We start from the raw sequence: 22,987 nt of genomic DNA, 5'->3' as shown, positions 1-22,987 counted from the left end.
AAAATGATCTTTGAAGGCAAGGTCTAGACCTCTTCTGAGACAAGATTAAATTATTTACTACATAGGGTCCCAGTCTCATTGAGGGCTCCCTCCTTTCCTAGCCCCTCACAGTGGATCAGGAGGTACCTGGTCACCACCTCTTATGGTTTGGAGCCCCACAAGGAAGTGGAGACACACATAGAATATGGGTGTCCTGTTATAAACTGGAAACTCACTATACATCATACTCCTTAGGATGAATTATAATAACAGCAAAATATCAAGGAAATAATAACACGACTTGAATGCTTACAGGCAAATTTTTTCTAGTATTAAAAATACAATAGAGTTAATTATGGTTTACTTATTAAGACAAACTTCAATATAATTAACCCCCAACACACACACACACACACACACACCCTCTAGCAGAGGAAAGATGTATGTATCTATCACTGCATTAAGGTTGTGTTTCATTCTAACTTTTATCGTCACTGGGTAAGTTCACCTGAGCAAGCTGTTTTCCTAAATAATTGCTTATTATTTATTTATTATTCATGGATTCCATACTTGCAAATTTGCCCCCTTTCTAACATTTATTTGTAACCCTAAAATAAATCATTGTGGCATTTTTGTGGTCACTTGCAAATAATCACAGAGAAGTAAAAAATTTGAGTCATATGACCTGCCTGTTCCCGGCTGTGGCCAAGCAAGGCAGTGCTCCGCCTTGTTTCAGCTCTCACGCTGTAAACAAGTCCCCTTTTCATGGTCTTTTCAGGGCCACACTTTTTTACCTTTTTGTGGGGTTTTATTGTTGTTGTTAGTGATTTTGCCATTTAAAATGGTCCCCAAGCCTCGTGCTGAAGTGCTGTCTAGACGGTGTTCCTAAGAGCAAGAAGGCTGTGATACATCTTTTGGAGAGTATGCATGTGTTAGAAAAGCTTCACACAGGCATGAGTTACAGTGTTGTTGCTGTGAGTTCGGTGTTAATGAATCAACGGTATATACTAAATATGGTGTCTTTAAAGAGATACACATATAACATAAGGTTATGTATTTAATGGTTGATGAAAATGTTGTGACCAGAGGCACACAGGAACCTAACCCTGTGTTGCCCCCAGGAGCAGTGGTTCAGTATTTGCTGCTAAATTCAGTGTTTGAGGTAACATCATAGCATATAATTACTGTGAATAATGAGAAATGACTTTATTTGCTGCATTATTTCATTCATTATTCATTTATTCATGTAATCTGTTATTCATTCTTTTTTTTTTTTTTTTTTTGAGATGGAGTCTTGCTGTGTCACCCAGGCTAGAGAGCAGTGGTGTGATCTCAGCTCACTGCAGCCTCTGCCCACTGGGTTCAAGCAGTTCTCCCCGCCTCAGCCTCCTGAGTAGCTGGGGTACAGGTACCTGCCACCACTCCCAGCTAATGTTTGTATTTTTAGTAGAGATGGGGTTTCATCATGTTGGCCAAGGCTGGTCTCGAGCTCCTCACCTCAGGTGACCCGCCCATCTTGGCCTCCCAAAGTTCTGGGATTTATTTAATTAAGTTCCATCTATTTATCTTTGCTTTTGTTCCATTTGCTTTTGGGTTCTTGGTCATGAAGTCTTTGCCTAAGCCAGTATCTAGAAGGAGTTTTCCAATCTTATCTTCCAGAATTGTTATGATTTCAGGTCTTAGATTTAAGTCTTTGATCCATCTCAAGTTGATTTTTGTATAGGGTGAGAAATGAGGATCCACTTTTGTTCTTCTACATGTGGCTTGCCAGTTATCCCAGCACCATTTGTTGAATAAGGTATCCTTTCCCCACTTAATGTTTTTGTTTGCTTTGTTGAAGGTCAGTTGGCTGTAAGTATTTGGCTTTATTTCTGGATTCTCTATTCTGTTTCACTGGTCCATATCCTTATTTTGATACCAGTACTATGCTGTTTTGGTAACTATGGCCTTATAGTATAGTTTGAAGCTGGATAATATAATGCCTCCAGATTTGTTCTTTTTGCGTAGTCTTGCTGTGGCTATGCAGGCTCTCTTTTGGTTCCATATGAATTTTAGGATTGTGTTTTCTAGTTCTGTGAAGAATGATGGTGGTATTTTGATGGGAGTTGCATTGAATTTGCAGATTACTTTTGGTAGTATGGTCATTTTCAGAATATTGATGCTACCCATCCATGAGCATGGGATGTGTTTCCATTTGTTTGTTTCATCTATGATTTCTTTCAGTACTGTTTTGCAGTTTTCCTTGCAGAGGTTTTTCACCTCCTTGGTTATGTGTATTCCTAAGTTTTTTTGTTTTTTGTTTTTGTTTTTTGTTTGTATTTTGCAGCTTTTGTATAAGAGATTGAGTTCTTGACTTGATTCTCAGCTTGGCCACAGTTGGTGTATAGCAGAGCTACTGATTTGTGTACATTAACTTTGGACACTTTGCTGAATTCATTTACCAGTTCTAGGAGCTTTTTGGATGAGTGTTTAGGGTTTTCTGGGTGTGCAGTCATGTCATCAGCAAACAGCGAACCAATTTGGATGCCCATTATTTCTTTATCTTGAAGCAGACATATTTGAACACTCCTATGGGGTGCCAAGCAATTTCCACATGATTTAAAATTTCCATGTTATGTTCTTATGCCCACTATTAGTAGTCTTGCTATAACCCTTTTTCTCAGAGTGTTTGTGTGGTTTATGATAACACATTATAAATGAAATGTGATATTGCAGTTTAAAGGTTGCAGATTGGAGGCTGAATGTCTTATGTCTATGACCTTTTTACCTGAGTTACTTGTTTAGTCTTCTCAATAAACTTTCCAGGGATTTTTTTGCTTTCTTGGAGATCAAAATTTTAGGATCAGATTGCCTAATGGGTTCATGTTGGTTTCCAGCAGAGCCAGGTGATGTGGCTGGCCATACCTTTCTATACCAAAAAATGTTTCTGCAGTCTTGGCTGTATAGTCTTGCAGGCAGAGCTCTTGGCTGGCAAAAATTAGTCCCCAGCTATGCTTTACTGATGAGAAGCCACACAGTGTAGCCAGAAGCTACACTGGCCGCTTCTCCTTTCTCTGATTACTCCATGTCCCTCATGTGTTTGTATTTCCATCTCTTTCCACTTCCTATTTATACTGTCTCCTACATCTGCACTCAGGCAACATGAGGGGATATAGACTTGAAGTGCAGATGTTCACCTCCTGTTCGTTGTGGTTCCCCAGATACACTCTCTTCCATTGAAGTGTTTCTCATTTCCTGATTTTGATTGTCCAGGATGCGTGAGGACTGAGATCTGAACCTTGCTATTCCTTCTCTCTTCATGTTAGTAAAACCATGTACACTGGAATCCCCTAAATGTAATGGGGGAAAATAATAGAAATACTTAACTTTTGGTGTGATTAAAATGATTAATCTGGTGAATTTGATTGAAAAAGAAAAAATTCAATAATTTTAGGGATCTTTCAGTGAAATAATCATTAAGCCCAAAGAAACAAAGCCTTTATTGACTATTACTTCAGTGATAGTAAGAAATGAGTACCAGCAGTAAAAGTTAACCTTGATGTTTTTATGTAATAAGCAATTGAATAAATACAGTAACTTTATTTAAACATCTTTGTAAAATTACTCCAACTAAGTAAGGACCAAGACTAAAAAAAAAACCCTTGAATGCCCCTTAGTGCCTAGCACAATACCTAGAACAAATAGATTTCAACAAATATATGTTAAATGAGTTAATGATTAAAATGTCTCATTTAAAATTTAAATATTCAGTAATGTTAATTTGATGTTTTTTCTTTCAGATACAGATGAATACAGACCTCCTGTTTGGAAATCTTACTGTAAGTCTACAAATAATTGTGTGGGTTATAGTGCTTTATAAGTAATATAAAAATATGGGATTATTAGATAGAAATACTCATTCCATTTTGTACCCATTGTTGAAAAATTAATTTAAACAAGGTTTGGGAGTAGCATAGAAATAATTGTGGTTAAGTAAGTGTTTACACAAAGTCTGTACAGTTTATGGTTTTCTGTCTGGAATACATTTCATCCCTCTGAGGTTGCAGGAATTCCATGTAGTGAAACTTGAGACCACTTGTTAAGAGTGGCTAATAAAGCTAATACAGGGAGACACCGAGAATTCAAACAGTCTAATTATTTTCAGGTCCTGATTCTTTATGTGAAGAAAGGAATATTTAAATGACAATAATTCAGGAGGCTATGTTGATAGAAAGAATAAGTGAAAAGAGGCAAAAAAAGGTGATCTAACTTTTAAATAATTACTTTCCCAAAACATAAGGGAGATACTTGATTCCATGCTGCTCTTTAAACTGCGTTAGGATAAATATTTCTTTTTAAACATCTAGGGTTTTAGTTCTTTATTTTCCTTTCCTTATTTTCTAGAGAATATTATTTCACCAAGTAAAGGATATTTCAGATTTTAAAAGTTGAAATAGGGCTAATATAATCAAAATGGTTTTTTAAAATTTATGAATGCATTATTATGGAAAAGCAGTATAAGTTCTTGTTTGTTGTTTCTGTAGTTGAATAAGCAGCCTAAGAAACCTGTACTTTAATTATAGATTAACATCTTTGTAAATGTCGAGGTTTATTATAAATCTGATGATTGTAGGTTGCTGAAATTTGCCGACTGAAGGAACAGCGATTCAGATTCTCATTGGTCTTATGTTCTCAGAACAGATAATTTTTTTTTAATAGGTTGCCACTTTGGGCTAATTATAAGTAAAATATGAACAGTATCTAAAAATATTGCCATAGATGCTTCCCCTCAACGCTGCTGGTGCCTTTTTCTTTTTCCCTTGGGAGTATAGTTATACGAATGTGTAAAAATGACTAATGTTCTTTACCTCTTAAAGATTTTGTCTCATAATCTCATTGGCTGGAAGCCTATTTAAAATTCTTCTCTGGCCGGGCGCTGTGGCTCATGCCTGTAATCCCAGCACTTTGGGAGGCCGAGGCAGGTGGATTGCCTGAGGTCAGGAGTTTGAGACCAGCCTGGCCAACATGGTGAAACCCATCTGTACTGAAAATACAAAAATTAGCTGGGCGTGATGCCACACACCTGTAGTCCCAGCTACTTGGGAGGCTGAGGCAGGAGAATCGCTTGAACCAGGGAGGCAGAGGTTGCAGTGAGCCAAGATCGCGCTACTGCACTCCAGCCTGGGCAACAGAGCGAGACTCCATCTCAAAAATAAATAAATAAATAAATAAATAAAAAATAAAAAACTTCTCTGCATTTTCTGGTTTTCAGTTTATCTTTATTCCCTGACTCTGACTTGCACCCTGCACATTTTTAATGTAAGAACATTTATGAAGCCTCAGACTATTATTGAGTTTGTTGTGATCTTTTCCTCCATGAAAAGTATCAGTTAGTAAATGTAGTATATGCAATTGGTATTTTTTGTAGCTTCACATATCTCGCATGTCTTGCAGTAGCTATCATTTGTTTTAAAATACGGCATTTATGTAATCCCAACACTTTGGGAGACTGAGGCGGGTGGATCACCTGAGGTCAGGAGTTCGTGACCAGCCTAACATGGTGAAACCCGTCTCTACTAAATACCAAAAAATTAGCTGGGCGTAGTGGTGCATGCCTGTAATCCCAGCTACTTGGGAGGCTGAGACAGGAGAATCGCTTGTACCTGAGAGATGGAGACTGTAGTGAGCCGAGATCGCACCATTGCACTCCAGCCTGGGGAACAACAGTGAAGAGCAAAACTATGTCTCAAAAAAAAAAAAAAAGACATTTAAAAAAAAAAAGAGATAGGCTATTGCTTTGTCACCAGGCTGGTGTGCAGTGGCACAATCTTGGCACGCTACAGCCTTGACCCCCTGGGCTCAAGTGATCCTCCCACTTCAACCTCCTGAGTAGCTGTGACCACAGGTTTATTTTTAAAAAATTTATTTTGTAGACTACGAGGTCTCACTGTGTTGCCCAGGAAGGTCTCCAACTCCTGACCTCAAGTGATCCTGCCTCCTTGGCCTCCCAAGTGTTGGGATTATAGGTGTGAGCCACTGTGCCCAACTGAATCTTTCTTTAATAAGACTACAATTCTGTTATGGAGTTTTATCATTTCTCTTAATGACTTCAATGTCTGGACTCCCCATAATCATTTTAATAGTAGAAATGTATAGGAAATTATTAAAATAGATATTTTATCTTTTGACTTTTTCATTTGTCACATGAAAAAAACTTCTGATTCAAGGAAATTTTATAATTAAACTATGTTAAAAGCAAGTGGAAAAATCCTTTTTAGAAATTTTCTTATAAGATTATGATATTAATCTTCCAAGATTTGAGTATGTGCAAATTTTGACAAATGAGGAAACATAAAAATTGCAGCCAGGCTTGGTGACTCAGGCCTGTAATCCTAGTAGTCTGGGGAGACGGAGGTGGGAGGATCACTTGAGCCCAGGAGTTTGAGGCCAGGCTGGCCAATTTAGGGGGATCCCATCTCTACCAAAAAATAAAAAATAAAAACATTAGCTGGGCATGGTGTTGCACTCCTGTGGTCCCAGCTACTTGGGAGGTGGAGGTGGGAGGAACTGCTTCTGGGATGGAGGTGGGAGGATTACTTGGGCCCAAGGGGTATGGAGGCTGCAGTGAGTTGTGATCAGTACTCTGAACTCCAGACCCTGTCTCATTCATTTATTCATTCATATTAAATAAATAAATGCATTCTAATGATGACTTTTTATGATCATATAGATGGTTAATGTGTTTGTCAAATTCTGATCTTAGAAAAAAATGTGATTAAGTTGAACTTTTTGTTTATATTATCTTTTACCACTCAGACAGTTTTACAGTTTTTACAACCAGCTCTAAATAATCTTCAGTAAGATGTTTATTAATTGTACCTTAAGGACTTCATTTCTTAGGAATCTTTACATTTTAGTAGGAAAAATTTTAAAGACTGACAGACCTGTTATACCCTGACTTCATCAATAGAGACTGGAATTTTAAATAACTGAGGTAGTAGGCATTGTTCAGTGTCCTTAATATTTGAGCCATGACAATCTTAGGCCAGATATATATATAGTTTAGAATTGATAATTGACAATATTTTCTACTAATAGTCTTTGGGACCGACAAACTATAATGCTTCAGCATCTCTGTGATGTGACTTAAATTTAGTTATTAAAAAATTCTTAAAATGGTAATAAAATAGAAATGGGCTGAAATTTTAAAAATAATTAGGTATGTCAATTCATGTAAGGTGGCACACCCATTGAAAGCTATTCAAGAAGTTCTAATTGTTCACTTCTGTAATAGATCTATAAAAGTAAACACGATGATTTAATTTAATGTCAAAAGTTGCTACATGTTAGTGTGTTTTGTTTTTCTATTTTTGGCATGGTGGAATCTGAACAGCATTTCACAAATTGATTCTAGAAGAAACTTATTTTACCCATGCCTATCTTGTACTTCCTACTGTTAGTGCCATTGATCTTGTAAAAATGTAACTCTGAAGTCTTACAAATATAAACCAATAGGGAAGTAAAATTAGCAAGAAGTCTAAGTTGTGGACTCTTTTTAAACAAATACAGTTTTGTCGCTTTTCAATACTTCTTGTGTGAATTAAACCAGGAACCTTACATGTAATAAATGAGGCAAGCAAGCCAGATTAGGACTATGAGCAAGTAGACCGTGGAGACCTTGTCTATAGTGAGTAGCTCAAAATTAGCTCCTTTTATTGTCATGTTAGACTCTGGGTTCAATGTCGCCAGATCTGAGTTTTCAAGAGAGGCTGGAATTCTCTTTTGCTTTTGTTGTCCTTAAGTTTCATAATTTTTTAATGTTAAAAACCTACTCAAATGTAAAAGATAGCAAACAAAACACATGTGGACCAATTTTGACTTCAAGATACCAATTTGTGATCTTTGGACTTGATGAACAATTTATTGTCTGTAGGGATTGAGAATTTCATTAATAAGTATATACGCATTGACACTTTCAAGGTGATTGAAAATATTAAGTACTTTAATCATATATTCCCTCATCTTGAATTTAGCTATTAATTTTTGGTGAATCATTTAATGATTGTGCTTATTTAAATTCAGCTGAGTTCCAATTCAGATTACCAAAAATTCCAAACTGAGAGAGAAGGGCCTGAATTAGACCTCCTTACTTTGTATAGTTTTTTAATGATCTTTTTGATAGGTGTTTTTTGAATCCAAATTTGTTATATTTGTTATAAAATATCCAAGACTTGACCAGGCACAGTGGCTCACAACTGTAATCCCAGCATTTTAAGAAGCCAAGGTGGGAGGATCACTTGAGCTCAGGAGTTTGAGACCAGCCTGGGCAAGATGGTGAAACCCGGTCTCTATAAAAAATAGAAAAATTAGCTGGACGTGGTGGTGTGTGCCTGTAGTCCCAGCTACTTGGGTTCTGAGGTATGAGGATTGCTTGAACTCGGGAGGTTGAGGCTGCAGTGAGTCGTGTTTGTGCCACTGCACTCCAGCCTGGGTTACCAAGTGAGACACTGTCTCAAAAAAAAAAAAGAATTAAAAAAAAAAGAGTCTTAAAGATAGAGTAACCATTAGCAACCACTGGTAGCCAATCAGGAGGCATTTGTCTAAAAGTTCCTCTTTATGAAACAGAGCTTTATCCTTTGAGACAATTAGAAGGATTTGAAAGAAATTGAAAAGTAAATAACCTTATGTGACTTAATGTTAAGAAAATACTATACCCTTTGAAACTCTGATGAAAGCAAATTTGAAACTCAGATCAATTCTCATATGACAATATTGTCTCCCTTTTTTTCATAGTGGCTCATCTTAATGTATGCTTACTGAACAGGCAAATGCTTACTGCTGATAACCAGATACTACAGTATTTGTGCTTTGAGTCAAAATCGACATTTTACTTTCTGTATTAACTTTTAATGTTCTTCTTGACTATCATTCAGTTCTCAGAACTGGGTTTTCATAGATGGCAGCACTTTCCAGAGCATTTTCTTGACAAAGGAAAAAACCAATGTTTTGAGAATTACTGATTAAAGTAGAAACGTGAACTGAATTTTCACCTTATAGTTACCAATATGGAGGAATGGACTTGAAGAATCTTTTTTTTTTTTTTTTTTTTTTTTTTTTAGAGACAGGGTCTTGCTGTGTTGCCAGGCTGGTCTCTTGAGCTCCAACGATCCTCCCACCTTGGCCTCCCAAAGTGCTGGGATTACAAGTGTGAGCCACTGTGCCTGGCCCTTTAAGAATCCTTCTTTCTTACAAATCATGTTTTGGCCACTTTTAAGGAGGATGGAGATTTACACATATCATGGGGTGATACACATGTACTTTTCATTATCAGGGCCAGACAAATTTGACTTTAGTGCTTTTTCTTCCCTTTTCTACCTCAGAATTAACTCCCTTTGTGCCATCTCTGTAACAATATATAAAACTATATTCACAGGAATATTTCTTATTAACTCTCACAATGAAATATGGGTATCTAAAACTATTTTAACATATTACCTCTCTTAGGGGTTTTTGCCATCAGGAGAAAAAGGTAAAGGGGAATACATTTCTACCAGTAGAATTTAAACATTCCTGATGAAGTGGCTTTGTGTTTGGTTTTTAAACAATAAAGCTGTATTTTCTCAGTTCCTTTTAAATTATAGCATTGCCCCGATATTATGTTTTAGTGATGAACTCAAGATGCATCCTAGTAATCAAGTATTATTATAAAGAATTTTATGTATTAATATCAATCACCTATGCATAATAATAAGTAAACTTTATTGAGCATTTACTGTGTGCTAGGGACTATTTTACATCTTTCACATAAATTATTTATATCCTTAAGTAATCTGTGAAGTAGAAGCTATTATTAATCCCATTTTGCAAATAAGGAAAATGAAGGCATAGAATGCAGTGCTAGTGACAGAGTCCCAGTGTTCGGACTCCAGATGGTTTGGTTCAAGAGTTCAAATTCTTAACCACATTGCTGTATCCCCAAGTATGCACAGTTATGTGTATCTGTGTGTGTTCACTGTGTGTGTGTGTAGAGAGAGATAGTATATATATACACACACATTTATATATATATATATATATATATACACACACACACAGGCTAATTATGTATGTGTATATAGTCTAATTGTATTTATTCTATATATGTTCCTATGATGTATATGAATGAATGTGGTCAGAAGTAGAATCTGTGTAATTATATCCATTTGAAATCTTGAGTCATCCGTTATCTGACAGTCTCAGATTACTGGGTAGTTTGATGTTATGTTGACAAAATATCTTAAGTATTTAGACTATTAAATTATATGTGATTATATATGTAGAAATAGAAAAAAAATCTCTAAGAGATAAACTTAGACATGTATAGCCACACATCCTATTCATTCTTTTTTCATTTTAAATAAAAAAGCCTGAAGTGAGGCTAGAAGGAAGTCATGGTATCAGTATAATTTTCACTGATGCATTTTCAGATGCCCTAAAAATGATTCCCTCTTTTGGCAAGTTATTTGAATATCTGAATTCTTTCTTTTGCTATATTTGCCCTAGTTGAATAAGCAGTGGTAACTTTGGCTCAGACCTTTTGTTTTTAGGGGAAGAGGAAAATTATCTTTGAAGATAGATGTTTGCAATATAAATAGGGGAGAAAAACAGTGTATTCGTTACATTTAGCCTATAAATCTTGATTTTAGTTTCAAGCCTGACAATAACATGCTTTAAATATATGTATATATAACCATTATTGGTTTATATCAAAGGCATCCTTTAATATCCCCACAAAGAATTGGGGAAAATAAATGACCAGATTACAAGGAACAGAGCCAAATTTCCAGCACTGACTTGTTATACGGTAAAAAGACACTTGTTTGGATTATGATTTTTCTGTTTGTATTGCTCCTGGGCTTTCACTAAATGTAGTTTAGCTTACTTTCTTTGTTTTATTCATAACACAATTTAGTAAATAAGGTTATACCAGTTTTCTTGTGAACATAAAAAACAGCCAGCTTTTTATTTCTAATATATTGATAAGTTTTATGTAAGGGACATTGACACTTTTTGTTTCTACCTTCTCACAGTATATCAGCTACAACAGGAAGCCCCTCATCCTCGAAGAATTACCTGTACTTGCGAGGTGGGTGTAATGAAACTGCTACCAAAAAATGTCTCTCAACCATCTGTTTCCCAAACTTTCACCATCTTCAGTGGCTTGTTTGTTTGTGAGATTAACCACTTAACACTAATCGATATCATAAAATTATAACTTGAATACATTTTCCTTAATATCCTTCTCATTTAACTTCCACTTTTTAGTGGACTGTTTGGAACACAGTATAGAATATGACCATATAGTTTTAAGGGTTGTTCGTATTCTTTTCAGTTAATTCATACTTTTTTTAGAACAAAGTTTGGAGCCATCATTGTAGGATTATTGAATTCTTTTTTACATTGAAATAAGTATTTAACTTATGATTTTAAAAATGAACAAAAGATGTGGATAGTTCACCAAAAAAAGAAATGATGTATGACAATATATGTAAAGATGTTCAGATTTCGTTGATAATAAGAGAAATGCCAATTAAAATACGGAGAGATCGTTTTTACTTTGCAGATTGGCAAAAGTTAAAAGCTCAGAATATACTTACTTGGCAAGCCTGTGAGAAAACAGGCACTTACATTGCAGATTGGAATGTGACATGCTATAACTTTATGAGAATTTTGTAGTATCTACCAAATTATACCTTCAACTGCCTTTGACTTACCAGTGCAAATTCTAGGAATTTATCCTGATGAACCACCTGTACAAATATAGAATAACATATGCTCAAAGTTTTTCATTGTAGGATTGTTAGTAATAGCAGAAAAAAACCTAAATGTCTGTCCAGAGGAGACTGATTGAATAGAATAGAATACTAAAATAAGGAAGGTTTCTATGTACTGATATGGAAAGATTTCCAGATATAAAATGTATATAGATATAGTAAGTATGGTCCCCTTTTCATATGAAAGAATAGAAAATAAAAAATATATAGTCTGGTCAGGCAAAGCAGCTCATGCCAGTAATCTCAACACTTAGCAAGGCACAGGTGAGAAGACAGCTTGATCCAGGAGTTCAAGACCAGCCTGGGCAACATAGTGAGTCCTTGTTCTCCACAAAAAGGAAAAGTATATTTGTAGATATAGTTTATTTTTGCAAAAGAGAAGCACAGAAAGGATTAAACCAGAGACTGGTAAAATAATTATGATAAGGAGTGGATGAAGAGCAATGTAAGAGCACTGCGGAGGAAATAGGGATGGGAGTGAGATTTTTCTGAGTCTGATTTTTAGTCTGAGTTGTGACTTTTGAACTATGTAAATGGTCACGTATTGAAACAAAAAAAAGAAAAGTGATTTTTAAAAAGCAAACCCGGCCGGGCGTGATGGCTTATGCCTGTAATCCAAGCACTTTGGGAGGCTGAGGTGGGCAGATCACGAGGTCAGGAGTTCGAGACCAGCCTGGCCAACATGGTGAAACCCAGTCTCTCTACTAAAAATACAAAAATTAGCTGGTTGTGGTGGCGGGCGCCTGTAATCCTGGCTACTCAGGAGGCTGAGGCAGGAGAATTGCTTGAATCCGGGAGGCAGAGGTTGCAGTGAGCTGAGATGGCACCACTGCACTCCAGCCTGGGCAACAGAGCAAGACTCCATCTCAAAACAAAAACAAAAACACATACACACATACACACACACACGCAAGCAAACCCTAAAATTGAATACAAATAAGAACAAATGAACTTTAAAAATTCACAGCATAATCACCAAAAAGATAACTTAAATAGCTTTTATTTATTTATTTATTTATTTATTTATTTATTTAACTTTTTGGTTTTTTTTTTTTAGACAGAGTCTTGCTCTGTCACCCAGGCTACAGTCCAGTGGTGTGATCTGGCTCACTGCAGCCTCAACCTCCTGAGCTCAAGTGATACTCCTACCTCTGCCTCCCAAGTAGCTGGGACTACAGGCATGTGCCACCATGTCTGGCTCATTTTTGTATTTTTTTGTAGAGGTGGGGTTTCGCCATGTTGCCCAAGCTGGTCTCAAACGCCTAAGCTCAAGGGATCCACCCACCACGGCCTCCTAAAGTGTTGGGATTACAGGTGTGAGCCAGGGCACCTGGCCTTTTAAGTTGCTTTTTAAAAAATATTTTAAATTGACACATAATAATTGTACATATTTGTGTAGTACAGAGTGATATTTTGATACATGTATACACTGTAATGATTAACGAGGGTAATTAGCATATCCATTACCTCAAATCTTTGTGTTGAGACATTCACAATTCTCTCTTCTGGCTAATTGAAAATATAAAATAAATTATTTGTAACTGTTATCCAGGATAATTTTATGTCTATTAACCAACCTTTCCCTATCCTTTTCTTTTCTTCCCAGCCTCTAGATGCCACTGTCTTGCTCATCTTCTGTGAGATCAATTTATTTAGCTTCCACATGTGAATGAGAATGTGCAGTATTCATCTTTCTGTGCCTTTCTTATTTCATTTAACATAATGTCTTCCAGGTTCATCCATGTTGCTGCAAATGACAGGATTTCATTCTTTTTAATGGCTGAATTGTATTCCATTGTGTAAACAAACCACATTTTCTTTATCCATTTGTCTGTTGATGGACACTTAGGTTGATTCCATATTTTGGCTATTGTGAAAAATGCTGTAATAAACATGAGAACACAGACACCTCTTTGACATACTGATTTCCTTTTCTTTGGATATAACCCCAGTAATGAGATTGGTGGATTATACAGTAGTTCTATTTTTAGTTTTTTAGTGGAACCTCCGTACCATTTTCCATAATGGCTGTATTAATTTGCATTCCCACCATCAGTGTATGAATTCCCTTTTCTCTGCGTCTTTGCCAGCATTTGTTTTGTCTTTTTGATAGTAGCTATACTAACTGGGGTGACATACTAACTGTGGTTTCGATTTGCATTTCCCTGATGTTTAGTGATACTGAGCATTTTTCCATATACTTCTTGGCTTAAGTAACTTTTAAACATATTATTCTGACTGTACAAACTCAGAGAGAAATATTCTAAGGACAAAAATTGCAAAAGGCAGAGGTGAGAAGACAGCTTGAGCCCAGGGGTTCAAGACCTGCCTGGCAACATGGTGAGATCCTGTTCTCCACAAAAAAGAAAAAAAACATAGTTTATTTTTGCCAAAGAGAGGCACAGAAGGATTAAACCAGAGACCAGTAAAACAATTATCATAAGGAGTAGATGATCAAATGTTCAACATGTGAACATTTACATAGTTCAAAAGTCACAACTATATAAAAACAGACTTAGAGAAGTCTTAACTACATGTGTAGTAATCTTGAAATTACTTTGTTTGTAATATAGGATAGAGCAAAGAAATAATTTTACTGGATTGGGGGAACCAGGGTTCTTAGGCGATATTAATTAATTTGGAGAATGGGACACAATTAGAAAGTATACTGTGGTATTAGTTTTGAATTGGTGGCATTAATATTAAGTCACAGATTTAAAAAAACTTTTTTTCTATCTCAGTCCAAGGAAAGGGCCTAGAAACCCCAGTAAGAATGAGTATATCCAGGGATTTTGGGCTCCAAATACGGTTTCCTACCAAAAGGAGGCAATGTTCCTTAGAGAAGTTCCTGATTTCTTAATGTGGGGCAAAGAGGTCCTGGAACATATTGTGTTGGAAAGCAAGAATGTGCTCAAAAACTGATGGAGACATGTCAAAAAGGCACAGCAGCCTATTTGAAAGGTTCCTACCATCAAAACTTGGAACAATTTGAACATCTAAAAGAATAATGGTAGGTATGGATTATAACACATTATGTGAGAGAGAAATTGTAAGTCCATAATTATACTTTAAAATTTAAAAAAACTCACTTTGTTACGAAGAGAAAAAATGGGGAAATATACAGTTGTTCTTTACAGAAGAAATGACACTTAAAATGTAGAAAAAATATAAAATTACAAAATCACTAATTTGCACTAACGATTGACTCCAGGCAAGGATCATCAATCATTGGATGTTAAAACCATTGGGTGAAAGGCTGTAGGTGAACAGGATGTTTACATGGTCTCAAGGTATGACACCACCAATTATTTGTTAATTGCAAAGAGAAAAATATGCCTTTAAAGTGGAGAGATCTGGTGGTCAAATTTAGCATTACCTGTAATGGGACAAACTGACGTGTGTCTCCTGAAGTGATACAGTGAAACACACAGTATCACCTGTATAATATTTTTGCCAAAACTGTTTAACTTAAATCTAATTATAAAGTATGAATCAGACAAATTCAGAATGTGTACATTCCATAAGACATCTTCCCTGGGTTTACAAATAATGTCATCATCATAAAAAAAAAAAAAAACAGTGGTGGGATGATATAAAATTAAAGGAGACTAAAGAGACATGGCCATCAGATTCAAGGACCTTGATTGGGTCCTCAACTTATACATATATTTTAAAGCTATAAATTTTGAGTACAGTTGATAAATTTGAGTGTGGACTGTATTAGGTAATGTGGAATCATAATAACTTTCCTAGATGATACATTATTGAAAAATAATTACTTCTCGGTTGGGCGTGGTGGCTCACGCCTATGATCTCGGCACTTTGGGAGGCTGAGGTGGGTGGATCACGAGATCAGATCAAGACTAGCCTGGCCAATATGGTGAAACCCCGTCTCTACTAAAAACACAAAAAATTAGCCGGCCATGGTGGCATGCGCCTGTAGTCCCAGCTACTCAGGAGGCTGAGGCAGGAAAATTGCTTAAACCCGGGAGGCGGAGGTTGCGGTGTGCCAAGATCGCACCACTGCACTCCAGCTTGAGCAACAGAGGAAGACTCTGTCTAAAAAAAAAAAATAAAGAAATAAAATAAAAGTAATAAAATAATTATTTCTCTATTGATAAAAATGTTAAAATGGATTTTGTCATTGTGACTTCTGGTTTAAAACACAATATAGCTTTGAAAGTATATAATTAGTTACAAAGAGAACCACTTTACAGAATTAGGCAGGAGTTTCATGGGATTGTCTTTTGAATGTCCAGTTGCAGTTTAGATATATGTAGATTTCCAGTCTGTGTATATGTAAGCATAGAATAAGTATGAGGTACTTGATTATTGCCTTTCATTGCTGCTCGCTGTGATCAAGGATGATTAAATAATTTGCATGTAATGGGAATTTTAAAAATGCTATTTAATAAAATGTTTCATTTTGTTTCATGTTCTGTTCACACATACTTTTTAAGTATGTGAGAAACTGAAAGTGAGAAATTGGCAGTACTTTGGAAAGTCCTGAAGTATTTATTAGTAAGACTATTATCTTTATTGAAAAATAGCTATATTATTCCTTTCTTAAAATAATTTGAGACCACACAAATGAAGATGTAATAAAAAGAATAAAGAAAAGTTGAGGGAATAAAAACAGCAAAATGCCAGTAGATTGCAGTGCTGATTGAGGTTCAGTGTAATTGTGTGAAAAGTGTTTCACAATTATAAAGTATATAAAACTCTGAAGGCCAGTATGATCCAGTTTTTTCCTGAATTAAATTGTTTAAAAAAATTCATTTGGTGTGACATTAAGGTACGATAAATCAATGGAACTCACTTTTGAAGGGCTAAGCTGATGTGATCACAGTAGCTAGCTTTCTGGTGATTCACCTTGATGCAAAGACACAAGATAGAATAAGATACTGGATGAATAGATGGATATTAGATTCTCTGAAAATAATTTCTTTTTATTTACCTTTGCTCTGTGATTGATTGAATGCTGCCATCCCCTGAGGAACTAGACCATTTATTTGTATTCTCTCCTTTGGTTAAAAGCAGGCATGAAAGCATTGAAAAACCAGAGAAGCAAATTGTACAATTGACATTTTCCTACTTAAATTGAGCAATTTATTCATCATTTCCACTTTACAATATAAAAAATATTTATTGTATTAACTTTTCACAATATTTTGTGAAATATTTATGTTTCACAAAAATATAAATTTTTTGTAAATATTTTATGTTTGTTTATATTTAAAAATATTTATATTTTTTCTCCAAAAAAATAGCAGTCATGTTCTAATGACTAAATTGGTGGGCAAAATGTTCAGAATGAAAGGATTTACTGTGACTGGCTCTCCTTGTACAGTGAAACTATCCTTACGTATTATTCACAGCTTATAGTCTGTTACTTATTAACAGCTTATAGTCAGTTCCTTAAGTTTGACTGTTTAATAAGGATTAAATATGTGTGCATACAATAAATGTCTTTACTTTGGAAATTAGTGGTGATAATTTGTTTCTATATTTGACCGTTCTCTAGGTTGTTCAATGTTTTTCTGTTTTTCCCAGGTGATAACTAAATGACAGTTACTAAATAGGCATAAGTGGTCTTCCTTTAAAGAAATGAAATTCATATATAATATTATTATAATGATTAGATTTACAAATAGAGACATGGAAAGTATTTATAAGCCACTAATGCTAATGGTTTGCTTATTCTATTAAGTTAAATATCTATATAACAATTAAGTAACTTGAATATCCATTAGAAATGAAACTAAAGGATTAAGTAGTGGGATGGAGCTGATCTAAAAATACTTTTTGAAGGAAGAAGGTTTCAGAGTTAGGCTTGATGAAATGATTAGTGATTGGTTTGGAAGAACTAAAGATTATTGAGAATGATGAGCTGTTAAGGATAAAAATGTACCAAAGTACCATTTGATGTTCACCCTTAAGTATTTAACTGTGAGCCAGGTGTGGTGGTGTGGTGGTGTGCACCTATAATTCCAGCTACTTGGGAGGTTGAGGCGGGAGGATCACTTGAGCCTAGGATTTCTTGAGCCTGTCTCTTAAAAAAATTTTTTTTTTAACTGAGGAATTAGATTTGGGCTACTGTGTTAGTCCATTTTGTGCTGTTATAAAGGAATACCTGAGGCTGGGCAATGTATTTTAAAAAGAGGTTTATTTTTGGCCCATTGTTCTGCAGAATGTACAAGAAGAAGTATAGTGCCAGCATCTCCTTCTACGGAGGCTTCAGGAAGCTCACAGTCATGATGGAAGGCAGAGGGGGAGCTGGCATATCACATGGTAACTGAGGGAGCAAGAAATATTAATAGGACGAGATGCCAGGCTTTTTAGCAATCAGATTTCATGGTAACTAAGAGAGTAAGAACTCACTCATTACTGTGGGGAGGGCACCAAGATATTCATGAAGGATCCGCTCCTGTGACTGAAACACCTCCCACCAGGCTCCGTCCCCAACATTGGGGATCACATTTCAACATGAGATTTAGAGGGAACAAACACCCAAACCACATCAGACACTGGATGTTGGTTCTCCACTGAAATGTTGAGAGAAAAAGAGAAAAGTTAATACAATTGATAAGTTGATAGTTTTTTAAAAGTAATAATTATTAATTATTTATGGGTGCTAATTGTAATTTTTTAAATGGATCCAGTGACTTTGTCTTTCAGAATTATGCTTACTTAACAATGATAGGAAAGGGAGCACTGGCCCTATTTGTTTGCATGTGCACATTTCCATTCCAGTTTCTTCTAATGATAGTATTGTATCACAGCTTACAAATTCAGTAACTATGCCAGGCTCAAAGGGAACATATATTTAGTGACTAGCCATGTGTGTGTGACCTTTCTTTTGTGGACTACCCCTTGTTTTGGTGATAAATTCTGTGTTCTGCTCTTAGGTGAATTTCTGTTAGCATTTTGAAACCAAATGTGTAGCACCTTATTTCAAAACCTGAATTATCAACTATTAAAACAATCATAAACTATTGGTGGCAGAACTCTAAAATGCAAAATATCTAGCAATAATAAATAATTTGACAGAAAATCAAATTATAACTAATGCTTTTTTCCTAATTCCAGAAAATCTTGCCAGTTGTTATTGTGGACACTAAAATATAAATGATTTTTTTATTAAAGGTTATTGTTGAGATCAATTTTGAAATTCAGATGTAAATAATCCTTCTTAAAGGAGGAAGATGACCAGGACACAACTAATTATTTTAGGCAGGCTTTAAAAACCAAGCACATACTTAAAAGCTTGAAAATTATTCTTAATAATGTTGCTACATGATACAGTTGTATCTTATGGGAGAGTTAATTCTGAAGTTAGCACATAAAGTGAAAGTCTTATATAGTCAGAATTACCCCTGGAAATTCCTTATCACCCATAAAGTAATGGTACATATTTTTGTGTATACAACTCTGTCATTTATAGGTATATATAAATATATGATTTATTCAGTGAAATACAGTATATAATAAATATAAAATATATACTATCATTTTCAATTGTGTAAAAATGGTTTTGTTATTTCATGTTAAGTACTTGGTTGAATTCAAGTAAATGTGTATCTATATATGTGTGTGTGTGCATGTATGTATATAGACTGACTAGACACAAGTATAAATTACATAGGTATAAGCTATATCTATTTATTACATAGGTATAAAATCTATCTATCTAATTCAGATAGAGACATGAGAGAAGCTCCATATCTTTTGTTCACTGATATTAATACAGTGTATTTGGCATCGGACCATTATTAAACATGGACCCTCAAAGTGGACGCACTTTTTCCCCTGCTATCCACACAGTGGGAAATGTAGTGATGATTTTTTTTAAACACATAAAACCGAATTTCTATTCCCTGTGACACATTTTTCAAGTTAGTATTGCAGGGAGTTGGATAGCATTTTTGAGTACAGGTGTACATTATAGTAACAATGAGGTTGTCTTTCTCTAGGCTAAATGGGTAAAGTAGGCTGAGGCTGGACAAAATGTACTGAAACACAAGTCAGTGCTATTAGTGTAATGAGACATGTAGATAAAATTAAACAATTTACACCGTATTCAAATTCTAACTACAATACCAATTAGAGGAATACTGAGTATGTATTTTGGTAGCACATGTTTTATTTTTATTTACTTTTAATATTTTTTTAGAGACAGAATCTTGCTCTGTTGCCTGGGCTGGAGTGCAGTGGCCCAATTTTAGCTCACTGCAGCCTTGCATTGCCAGGCTCAAGTGATCCTTCTACCTCAGCCTCCTGAGTAGCTGGGACTGCACGTGTGCACCACCATGGCTGGCTTTTTTGTTTTGTTTTGTTTTGTTTTGTTTTGTTTTGTTTTGTTATAGAGACAAGGTCTTACTATGTTCCCCAGGCTTGTCTTGAACTCCTGGGCTCAAGCAATCCTCCTGCCTCAGCCTCCCAAAGTGCTGGGATTACAGGCGTGAGCCAACGTGCCAGGCCAACACATGTTTTAAAAATGTTTTTCTTCAGACCTACTTATAGAAGTAGGAAATTGACTGTAATCATTTTACTCACCTGTCTCCCCCAAGCAGATTATGTTCAGCACCTAGGCATGCTGACTGGTGTGTAGTATAGGTTGTTAAATACTGGTAGAATGGAATGAATGAATGAGTATCTTTGTCTAATTTATTTTTCAATGCAATGTTCTTATAATATGGCTTACAAAATGTGTGCATTAATACCTATATCTGTTAGAGATGCTGTGGTTCTTTCTGTCACACGTATATATTTGTTCATTCAATCAGCATTCTTGGAGGGGCTACCATCTGCCAGGCCCTCAGGTTTCAAGTCAAATAAAGCAAGATCCCTCTCCTGAAGGAGCTTCCAGTCTAGGTGGGGAATGGAGCAGTAGCTCAACCTTGACATAGCGCAGAAGCACAGAGTTGGTAGTATTTACCTTGATAGACATGTATGCAGCTCCTCTGGCCAAGGGCAGAGTACTTGTGGGAGAGTGGTAAAAGATAAGTCTGGAATGCTAACCAGGCATTAGTAATAAAGGGTTCTATGTCCTAAGCTTAGAGTTTAGACTATAGAAGTGAAAGTATGTTAAGCAGGAGAAAAACATGATTGGTTAGGCTTAGAAAGAACATCTGGCTGCAGGGAAAAGGATGGATATTTTAGAGACAAAAAGACTGGTTTAGGAGGCTATTACAATAGTCCTTGTGATAAGTGAAAAGAACCTGCAAGACACTGGTTCTGAGAATAGTCAAGAGGGATTAGGAAAGGGGAATATTTAAAGCAGTAGAATTCTCAGGACTTGGTGACAAGATGGTCATGGGTTGCATGAGAGGGAGTCTAGTAGATTTTCAGGAACTAGTCAACTCTCCTAATCTTCTCTCACATCATACTTGCTTGGCAAAACTGCAACCCTACTGCTATCTCTGCCTATTTTGCACATTCTGCCAAGTAACAGTATGGCTGGAGGAAAATGAAATATTTCGGAATTTCTGAACTTCAAGTTGGTACTTAATGCTCCCTGTACTGCCTTTATTCATGTCATGCCTTTTCTCTCTTCTCAAACCTCTAATACAGGGGTCCCCAGCCCCTGTGCCACAGACTGGTACTGTCTTGTGGCTTGTTAGGAACTGGGCCACACAGCAGGAGGTGAGCAGCAGGCAAGTGAGGAAGTGAAGCCTCATCTGTGTTTATAGCTACTCCCCATCGCTCACATTACTGCCTGAGCTCTGCCTCCTGTCAGATCAGTAGTGGCATTAGATTCTCATAGGAGTGTGACCCCTATTGTGAACTGCCCATGCAAGGGATCTAGGTTGTGCACTTCTTATGAAAATCTAATGCCTGATGATCTGTCACTGTCTCCCATTACCCCCAGATGAGACTGTCTAGTTGCAAGAAAACAAGCTCAGGGCTGTATCTATATTATGGTGAGTTGTACAATTATTTCATTATATATTACAATGTAATAATAAGAGAAATAAAGTACACACTAAATGTAATGTGCGTGAATCATTCCAAAACCATCCCCTCACCTCTGACCCCGGTCTGTAGAAAAATTGAAAAATTGTCTCCCACGAAACTGGTCCCTGGTGCCAAAAAGGTTGGGGACCACTGCTCTGATACCTTACTCCCTCTCCTAATTTTCAGCTCATAATTTTGTATCCTACTTTATTCCTGCTTAAAGCCATCAGAAGGGAATTTCCACAAACTTCCGCCATCACATCCACCCAACCATCAGCATTTGTGTCTGTATGTTCTGCATTCTTGCTTATCCTCATAGATGATAGCTAACTCTTCACTACACTAAACCTCATTTCCTCTCATCTGCTTAAGGACATAATCCTAGCAATTCTCTCCTTTCCTCCACCATCAACAGCTTTTCCCTTTCTGCAAGATCATTTTCGTCAGCCCACAAATATCCTATTATTTCTCCTATCTTAAAAAGTTCTCTTGACCCTGCTTTCTCTATTTGCCTCACTCAATTTCTTTGCTTTCTTTTGTAGAAAATATTTCAAAGTGTTGTCTGTACTTGCTGTCTGCACTCAGAACTTTACCCACTGCCACTCCAAGCAGAACTGCTTTGGCAAGGTCAGCACTGACCTTCCCCATACATGCAAATCTAGTAGTTGGTTTTTCTCTCATCATCCCATTAGGAGCATCTGATACAAGTGATGACTTTCTCCTCCTTGATACATGTTTCTCACTTCGTTTCCAGGATACTACATTCTTTTGTTTTTTCTCTTGCCCCCACAGTCTATTTCTGTGGTGCTACTTCAACCTGATCTCTTGATTTTGGGGTGCCCCCAAATCCTCTCCTCTTTTCTTCTCTACCTATATTTACTTTATTATGATCTTACCAGTTTCAGGTTTTAATGTAACTTACATTTCTTTATATGTCCAGTCCTTTCTCCCAAACTCCTATATACGTATATATATACACACACACATATATATCCAGTTTCCTACTCTACATCCCCTCTCGTATGTCTAATAGACATCTCAAACAGAAATAGCCTGTTCAAAACAGAACTGAGCTTCACCTTCCTGCCCAATCTTCTATTACCACAGCCTTCCAGATCTCAATTGTTGGCAGTTACTTAATTCCCGTTGCCCAGATCAAAATCAGGAAGTCATATTGGGTCTATCTTCAGAATATGTCCAGAATCCTAACTGTATTAGTCTGTTCTCACACTGCTGTAAAGAAATGCCTGAGACTGGGT

At 36.1% G+C, this 22,987-nt stretch overlaps 1 protein-coding gene across 2 annotated transcripts in view; it reads left to right on the top strand.

Annotated features, from left to right (window-relative positions):
* Window positions 1-22,987, top strand: part of CHN1 (chimerin 1) — a 210,122-nt gene that overhangs the window by 51,004 nt on the left and 136,131 nt on the right. For both annotated transcript variants that reach the window (XM_030803419.1, XM_030803420.1), the window contains 2 exons: window positions 3,759-3,797; window positions 11,028-11,083. In XM_030803419.1, coding sequence (XP_030659279.1) covers window positions 3,759-3,797; window positions 11,028-11,083 — 95 coding nt within the window. Of the gene's footprint in view, window positions 1-3,758; window positions 3,798-11,027; window positions 11,084-22,987 lie in introns of those variants that run through there.

The sequence above is a fragment of the Nomascus leucogenys genome, chromosome 22a (genome assembly GCF_006542625.1).
Source record: "Nomascus leucogenys isolate Asia chromosome 22a, Asia_NLE_v1, whole genome shotgun sequence".
Lineage (NCBI taxonomy): Eukaryota > Metazoa > Chordata > Mammalia > Primates > Hylobatidae > Nomascus > Nomascus leucogenys.
Note: the sequence above shows the minus strand (reverse complement) of the source record. Positions and strands in the feature narration are given on the sequence as shown.